Here is a 9,105-nt window from a genome sequence, read left to right on the forward strand (position 1 = left end):
TATGTTTACACTTTCTGCATTAGATAACACTTCATTGCTCTGATAAAGTGAGTCCATAATCTGAAACATTTTAAAACCAATGCATTCCTCTTCCAAGATAATCTCTTAATTTAAGGCTTGCATGTACGTTGTGAGAATGTTAGTTACTTAGTTTTAAGTTTTAAAATATTAATATATAATTTCCATGGTACATAATGTATTAAGGCTTTTAGAATGAAAACAGTTCTGCACTAGTGCAAAACGTGTCCAGCCTGCTGGTCTTTTTGTTCCGCTGAAATTCTAATAAATGTTCCTTTTGGCTTTAATGTCCAGCTCTGAACCACAGTTTCAGTGGTTTGAGTCAGTAAAACTCTGCTTTATTATTCTTATTCTTCCACTAGGCTACTTGTTTCTGATCTACCTGGAGCAAGGCAAGGTGGAAAATATTTACCACCCAGTTCCTTACTGGAATGGAAAGTATATCTTTTTGAGCGGCTGTAAATTCATCTGGCTGTGTGCTGTATTCACTCAATTAGATTACCATCAGGGCAAAGTGCCTCCGGGCCACCGGAGTCATGCAGTGGTCATTATTACTAGAAGTCAGTAAGCATTTTATTATAGTGATCATGTAAGATAACTTTTAATGTAAATATGTGTGTACACTTTTAAGTGGTGTGATTCAGAGATGTATTTGTCACATACACAAGTAATCTGTGTAGTGATGCAATGTGGCTTGAAAAATAGGGATTGGAAAAGAAATCAATATACATAATCTGATATAAGTACAAATATGGTAGTGTACTTGCTGTCTGAAAGGATGGGACTCATACAGGAAACAGTTAACTTCTCTGCCCTGGTATTAACCTTTTTTTTTTTTTTTTCTTTTCTGTAATTCAATTCAATTCAAATTATTCCTCTCCCGCTCTCAGAATGAGACCGTTTTATTGGATTTATGAATATAATGAAAACTTTTGACGGTCACATGTTTTTAAAATGGTGACAAAAGAAATGTAACTGCATTTATCACAACACTTACAAATTTTAATATGAATTAAATGAATACCTCCTCTATATAAACAAATCTGTATGAAAAAAGAACATAGTACATAAAATATTAATACAGTACATATTACAAATGTCAGGAAATATATTAAGCAGTATTCAATATAAACTATACAATGAAGATGTTTTAAGTCAAAAATTAGATCATACTTTGTACAAGGAGTGTGCAAAATTAATGTCCAGTGGACCTTCATATACTGGCAGAGAGAAAAGTCGGTTAGTCCTGCTTCTCTAGACTAAATAGAAAATTGAATGTATCGAGTGGAGGGGCTGCGTTCAGCCCCATGTGCCTCAGTCACAAAGAGAGACCGTGCAAAAATATACAATAAAAAACAATGCCACAGGTCAGCAGGAGTCACTGTGAACTCCTGTCAGTAATGGCTTAGCTCCTCTGGAGGAAGAGGGAGGTGACAACTGTCGTCCCCTCCGATGTAGGCACCGATGCCGCTGCTTTGGCTCCCCCACTCATAGCTGTCAGCAGCCAGACTGGAGAATCAAATGCACACATTAAAATAAGCCATATTACCTCTCTATCTTTTGCCACATTCCAACTTCATGTGCAGTGTTTCTGCGATTAGATCATGGTGTTGGTTTGTTTTGGGGTTTTTTTACCTGGCTTGAATGTTCTGAGGCATGACGCTCCATGCCAGGTCATCATCGCTGTCATAACGCCGTGGGTTGTCGAAGAAGTAAGACCTAGAGGAGAAGACATGACCAGGAAGCCCAGAGCCACTCTGCAGGACATGCAAACAAGACAGTAAATATAAGGCATCATAGTAAGCAACAACAGTAATTTCTTACATTATAAAAACCTCTTGACTGTGTTTCACATAATTTGCTTATGACCCCTTAAAATAAAGCAATATTTACTTGCATCCTCATGAGCAGTGTAACCAAACAATGATTTTCTGAAACTGCAAAATTGTCTAGTAATTCAGAAGAAGCAGAACCACATTATCATGACCCCCAGTTTGGAAGCCGCTGGATTAGGGTAATTGCTGACTCACCCTGTCTTGGTTCGGCTGCCGAACTCTGAAGAAGAAAACTACGAGAGAAGTGGGGAGCAGCTCCCATACAAACAAGATCACTCCAAAGACGATGTAGCCGGCGTCGCCCAGAGTCGACTGTAAATCTGCCTGAAAAACACAACGCGTTCACTATTCCAACAGCCTGCAGTTTTACCCAGAGATGGAGGAAACTGTATAATCATACCACCTCCAATAAGGTTGAGGTTGTGTCTGCTGAAGAATTGAGCAAGAATTTAAAGAAGGTAGATCACATTCATTACACCTGATCAACTAGTCTGAACAGTCAACCAAAGTGTGTTCTTTTCACATGAATGAATAAATCTTAAGGCATTATGACCTCTAGTGGCTCACCTGGTCTGAAACGTTGTACCAGTCGTAGTCAAAGGAGTTAATACTCTTGTTAGAGAGTCCCAGGACGACCAGATTGTAGCAGGCCCTGGATGAGTACAGGAGGATGACGGTGGCTCCTACTGCTGTCACCTGGCACACTGACGTCCCCTGCACAGTTTGAAGAGTTGCAATAAGACGTTACACATTAGTCTGTCTTCATGAGGATGTCTGACATAATCTGATTACAAATCCTATAGAACAGCTGTACTTGTTCAAAGCAGTAGATCAGTACCTGTCATTCTTTGGGTCAGTGTTAAAGGACATAAATGAAAAAAATAAATATGCCGACCCAACTGTGCTTGATTCGAGCTTGTGAATGCACCCCAGTACAACCAGCAATGCACAAGAATGACACTGTGCTGCAGTCACTATGTACAAAGCATAAATTTGGAGGAGAGATCTTCACACAAATCTTTTATTCTGTTGATCCCAGAGAGTGTAAGCACAACTATTCAGATTGGATTTCTACACAGGGCAGGGGAGGACTTCTCACCTTGGATTCCAGGTAAATGTTGGCCAGTGACATCTTAGCGATCTTGTAAAGACACAGGGAGAGTGAGACGGCACACAGGACAAAAAGTGTATCGTTGATTGCGACCCTCACTAGCACAATGGTGTGGGCTTCTGCGGAGGACATCCTCACCAGCAGGGCACATGCTAAATTCACAACAAGAAACACCAGGCTGATGGACAGGAAGAGCAGGTATAGCGGCAGCCTGTGGGTCAGGAAACGAGAAACATATTAAGCCCAAAAAATTTTATTTTTTATTAGCCAGATGAATAGAAAAATATTATTTAATGGAAATGAAATCTAGTAAATGCACGATCCCCTTCTACTAAGGGTCACTGGCTGATCTTACCTGTATCTCAAAAGCTCTGGTGCATACTTCGACTTCGCCTTGAAAACAACCTGTGGGATAAAAAAAAAACAAATCCTAATTTATGCAAATGCATCAGGCTATTTTTGCAGCCCATTTTTCACTTCTGCATTCTTTCTTTTCAAAAAAAAAAAAGACGTTCTCGTGAAACAGGAACCACGCAGTTGAACACAGCAGAGCTTTTGACTTCAGATACACACTGGTCACACAGCACAGTTCCTCGTGTAATGCTTCGTGCCACACTGTCAACTCGAAACTGTGACTCAGATCTGCACAAGAGGATTATGCTAAAAATAAGCTTTAGGCAGTGGCCAGAGAAGCTATTTTGTGATATTTGGATTAAATCAGCAGGTGAAGGAATGACTCACTGCATTGCATTTTGGAGCTGAATGAGTGTGTGTTAAACAGACAGCAACAGGTAATATTCACTGGATAGTCCTATCAGGTGCTGTTAATATTCAGTCAATCAATCAGTCAATTAATAACCTTATATGTCCCAAGTGGGGCAATTGGTTATGAGGCAGTGGGATGCATACATTTAGCACACATAAAGCACAGGGCACATAAATACAACTCTAAAACAAAAATTAAATAATACATAATCAGTGTTGTCTTAGATTGTCAAAGAAAAATATGCTTATTTATAGCTGAGATGGTCAGTTCATTAACAGAAAATGAATGGTCAACAATTTTGATAACAAGGTAATCCCTTCACAAGCAAAAAGGTCAAACATTCGCTGGTTCTCTGGAAAATCATTGACTGTTGGTAGGACAAAGTCAGACTTTTAAAAAAATGCCACATTAAGATCAGGGAGCATGTGATGGACCATTTACACTTTCTTTCATTCACACAAGGCAATTTATTGATTCATTAACTGAAACAAATACTGACAGATTATTCAATAATGAGAAAACATTATCATTTGATTATCATCTCTAAATGATCTTGTACAATTTCACGTTATTACTGGAAGCCATTTTATATTTTGTCCCATGGTAGCACAATGCCAAAAGGTTTCAACCCACTGGTTCACAAGGGGTCAGTGTATGTTTAAAGATCCCCTCCTGAGTGTTTCATTACCCTGTCTATGTTTATGACATATAAAAGTAATAATTAATGTCTAATAAGTTTTTTTTCACAGCAACCAACAACCAAAACAACTGCCTTGTTAAATAAAGTATGTGGCCTCCTTGAAAAATCTATAAACTTTATATCTATAAACTGTCAAGCTGTGTACGTGTGTTATTCTGCACAACGAGGATCAAACATAAAAGTGAAATTATAATAACTTCTGACATTACAACGAAACAGGTGCTGATCCGTGACACACTACATGACACCCCCTGATAGTATCAACAACACCCAAGCCCGGTCACTCACCTGCGCAAAGTAAAGATTCATGAGGCTGAGTGTGAAGAACTGGAGGCACACAGGAAAGCAGTAGAGCAGCCAGAAGAGAAAGGGCCCCAAAGTGTTGGCTGTGACAAAGTTTCTGAAGTAGAAGGAGAAGAGCACGGTGCGCAGGGCCGACCACAGCAGGCACAGGGACAGGAACACGGTCTGGTAGCTGAAGCGCTTGTGTCGGTACCGCAGGACCAGCCAGAGCTGGACGTAGATGAAGATGAAGAGGAGGGAGTAGAAGACGGTGTAGACCACCGTCAGGCCCAAAGTGACGTAGGGAGGCACGGCCGGGCTCAAGGTAGGCAGAGGCAGGGGCTTGTCCATCGGCAGCGGCTCCTTCTCCGGGGCCTCCATGACCTGCGCTCCCGGCCCGGAGGGGGGGTGGAGGAGAGAGCGGAGCGGCCTCTGCCGGTGTTCGCCGCCGGTCTCTCTCGGCTCTCGCTGCGGGCAGAGGAGAGGTGAGAGCCGCGGCAAAAAATAGGAAGAAAATACGGGTGTGATTGGGGCTGTCAGGAAGAGGGAGGGAAGAAAAGCAAGGGGAAGAAAACAAGGCTAACTTCCTGCTGCAGAGCCAGAGACAGCCAGAGACCGAGGCACATGATCAGTGATGAGAACGAGCCGTTTGTCAGGAGCAGCAGCGGGCAGGAAGCTGCAGAGAGCTGCAGCCAGGAGCTCAGTGAGAGGACCAGCCTCCTGCCCCCCACCCTCCCGCGCTCCTTACGTGACGCTACGCATCAGCTGACGCACGCTACTTTACCTTTAACCCTGCGATGGGGCTTCCCACCACAGCGCTGATCCCAAGAGAGCAGCTGGGAGCTGTTAGATGTTTACTTTCATTTTATTAAGGTGCATGAAAAAGCCTAGACACTACCATGAAGCCTACTGCAGTCTTAGTGTTCCTGGTTCTCACTGTCTCACTTCATTGTAAACTGTCAAATAAAGGCGAAAGGCCCAAAAAGATAGACAGAAAAACTATTATACTACTATATAAACTAGAAGTTGTTTGCAATAGTAGCTTCACACAAGTCAATTAATAATAAAAGATTTTTAATCATATCTTATATATTAAAGATGCCTCCCTTGCCCAGTTGGTAATTCGGCCTCCACAAGATATTAAACGAGCAGAATGGTCAAATAATGTCCAGAATGATGCAGCAGGCCAACTTATTCTGACGTTTTGTTGTCTTGAATACGAGTCAAGCCCCAAACATACTGGATCCTACAAATTTCAAATCAGTAGCGTTTTCAATTAGACCCTCTCTGCCTGGAAAGCGCCTCCATCTTTCAAACTGTACACCCTCAGTTTGTAACACAGCCTTTTCTTTACAAATTTGAGGTCTCAACTCGAGGGCACGATTAAGTGAAACTATCTGGGTTGTTTTCTTGGACTGTAGAAGGCTCCTATAAAGCCAAGAAAGACATAATACATCTGTTTTCACAGGCTGAAAAGTCCTCCTCATGACGAACAACGAATTATGTGTAAAATCACATTTCTAATCTGCTCACAGACCTGGGTGAAGTTTGTTATGGTTAGCAGTAGTAGGGTTTTTTGTTTCACAGGACTGGGGCATGTGAACACGAGGAAGGCCAAGGATGAAGGTCACTCTTGCTCACCTTTGACTGTTGTGAAACATTTATCTTTTCGCACACTGGGTCACCACAGGCTCCACACCAAACAGGATGCTGTCAACTACAGTACTTCCCTCTTGGCTGTTAAACTTCACTTTGAATAGCCACATTATTAAAGATTTAAAACATTTGGTCTCTAATGTGTGATATGTAAACAAAAAAAATCGATTACATCATCATGCACCTTGTTTCACGCATTGGTTATAAGTAAATACAAACTTTATTTGTGTTATAATAAAGCTGAGGACTTGACCAGGAGCAGACAAGTAGCTGAAAGTGTTTCAGAAATGGAAGCAAAAGATTTAGTCAAACAAGGAGTGAATAAATGTGACACTTCACTGCTGGTTGCCAGGCAGAATGTTCAGAGACAACATGCTCACCTAACACACACTACAGTTAATAAAATCACTGGCCCCAGGGTAAATATCCCATCGGCCACTGAGAGTCCAACAAGGGCCCAATGTGTATCTCCAGTGCACTGAATATTGACAGCATTATAAAATACATAGGGTGTGTATATAAAGACAAGAACTGTTACTGGGTGTACATGTACATCTGGGATATTAATGTGCTTACTGTTTGGATGTCAATTTATATTAATCTCTGGAAACATTTTAGCTCTATGGAGAATATATTCAGAAACCAGACCAGAAGGTGGCACTGTTCAACTGAACAAAGATGGAAAGGCTGGGACGGCTCCAAGAAAGCATATAAGCAATGTTTCATTTATGAATTCACTTAATGGTCTCTTTCCAAAACACTATAGTATCCAGTTAACTATCTATCTAAAGTCCATATATGGTATCTAGAAAAAATGTTGTAGATATATAAAACTTAATACTATAGTGCTAAAGATGTTGAAATGATCTTAATACTGCACTACTCATCTTTAAGCCCTACCAATCAAGGGGCTGACAATGGAAAATTGGCCCTAAGGGTAATGCTAAAGAAAAGGCTGTGGAATCATTAGAATCATAAGGATTTATTCCCTTTGAAGCATCAATGTGCACTTTAAATTTCACAGCAATCTGGCCACTGTGGCCATTAAGTTTTGGTCTGAAGGTGGTGCAGGAGGGTAGCTCTCTGAGTGTCCACAAAAGGCTCATCCTCTAGGGTTTTGATTCATAACTGATTTGCCTTGTAAAAGAAATCAGTGTCTACCTGGGACCCTTCATCACAAGTTATGGCCTCAGTTTGCAAATGAGCTGTGAGCAGTTTGACCAGATTTATTTGATTTAAGTTTTAAGAGGCAAAAATAGAAGGTGAAAATATCCAGCATTTCAAAATGGAAAAAAAGAAAATTCAAAAGAACCATCCATATAAATAAACATATTTTGTGTAACAAAAATATGTATTTTTCATTCTTACTCCCTTACATGCATGGGCACTCCATACATTTCACACTTGAAGATCATTTTACTCTTCATGAAGAGAATCCTTCAGTTTATCAGAAAACTTCAAATTCAAAATCACCAAATTTGAAAATACATGGTTTTCACTGGACAGGAAGCTGTAATCTGCGAAGTAATAACTAAATGTAGTGGAGTAAAACAGTACAATGTTTGCCTCTGAGATGTAGTGGAGTAGAAGTATAAAACTGAAATACAACAAACTACAAGTACCTTGAATTTGTACTTAAGCACAGTACTTGAGTAACTGTACTGTACTCATAATACAATAATCTGTGCTATCAGCTATCTCTTGTGTAATCTGGTGGTAGGCATGGAAAAAGGTCAGGAAGTCACAAAAATATTATTAATCATCATCTGGAGATCATGATTGTCTACATCAAATCTAGTGGAAAAAAACTGGCAGTAATTTGTAGCTCATTTATTATTTTGTTTTCATTTTCAAAATGCATTCTTATGGACCAAAGTGTTGGCCATTTTAGACTTATGTTAGCACTGAACAAAAAGTCAGAGGTCACTAAAATTAGTGGGAATCATGGGGACCATGAATACCCGTATTAAAATGTCATGGCAATGTGGCCAACAGTTGCTCAGATAAGTGGACCAAAGTGTCGGACGGATGACTGACCATCCATTAGCAGTGCAGAAACCACTCCGAGTTGAATCATATTACCAGCATGCACTTCATTATCCCAGCTGGAGTCAAGTCTGATAGCCACAGCGGCATGCCTCAAATGATTAGTGTATGCTACAGTGCTCTGTGATATTGTCCTTTTCATAATGTTTCAATCAAACCAGCCATGGGGCTCTGTTGCTGGTAACTGGTCCATGCTCTGATGTCTATGCCCTGATGGCCCCTTGGCCTGTCTCCAAATCTGCCAATACAGCTCCAGTGTTGTCCCTTTAGAGACACTTGGACCTCTCACACAGTGGCCCCAGTATTATAGTACCTTATCATCTAAACAGAGATTGCTGTTTTCTACTGTATTGGCAATACTGAAACAATGAGTTGCAAGTCAGAGTTTAAATCAAGGGATATGATGTGAAGCTGACCACAGAGATCCTCAGTGCCTGCCCTCAACCAACCCACATAACTTCTGCCATGCAATGTTTTTGTTTTTCAAAGTGGGCACTGCAGATGCCAGGTGAACCGTGTCATTAAACTGACCCCAAGCATGCCAGCCTATAGTCACATCACTCCAGAAAGTTGTTTTAGGTACAGCATGAAAATAAAAGTATAAGCCACCTCTCATTTCTCTTTCCAGTACTATTTCAGCCCCCCCACCGTCCCCCAACTTCGCCCCACCTCCATCTCTCAAACTCAGACT

The 9,105-nt window shown here is 40.9% G+C and overlaps 1 protein-coding gene across 1 annotated transcript; it reads right to left on the reverse strand.

The window, feature by feature from the left end:
* Positions 1 to 998: 998 nt before the first annotated feature.
* gpr137ba (G protein-coupled receptor 137Ba) lies at positions 999 to 5,398 on the reverse strand. Its single transcript, XM_038737460.1, has 7 exons — positions 4,719 to 5,398; positions 3,320 to 3,369; positions 2,953 to 3,175; positions 2,421 to 2,567; positions 2,049 to 2,177; positions 1,654 to 1,775; positions 999 to 1,527 (listed from the first exon to the last, which is right to left on the reverse strand). The coding sequence occupies exons 1-7, from the start codon at positions 5,091 to 5,093 to the stop codon at positions 1,413 to 1,415; spliced, it is 1,161 nt and encodes a 386-aa protein (XP_038593388.1). The 5' UTR covers positions 5,094 to 5,398; the 3' UTR covers positions 999 to 1,412.
* Positions 5,399 to 9,105: the final 3,707 nt, after the last annotated feature.

The sequence above is a fragment of the Micropterus salmoides genome, unplaced genomic scaffold (assembly GCF_014851395.1).
Source record: "Micropterus salmoides isolate LMB-PRFRI ecotype aquatic unplaced genomic scaffold, ASM1485139v1 Ms_hic_scaffold_22, whole genome shotgun sequence".
Taxonomy (NCBI): Eukaryota; Metazoa; Chordata; class Actinopteri; order Centrarchiformes; family Centrarchidae; genus Micropterus; species Micropterus salmoides.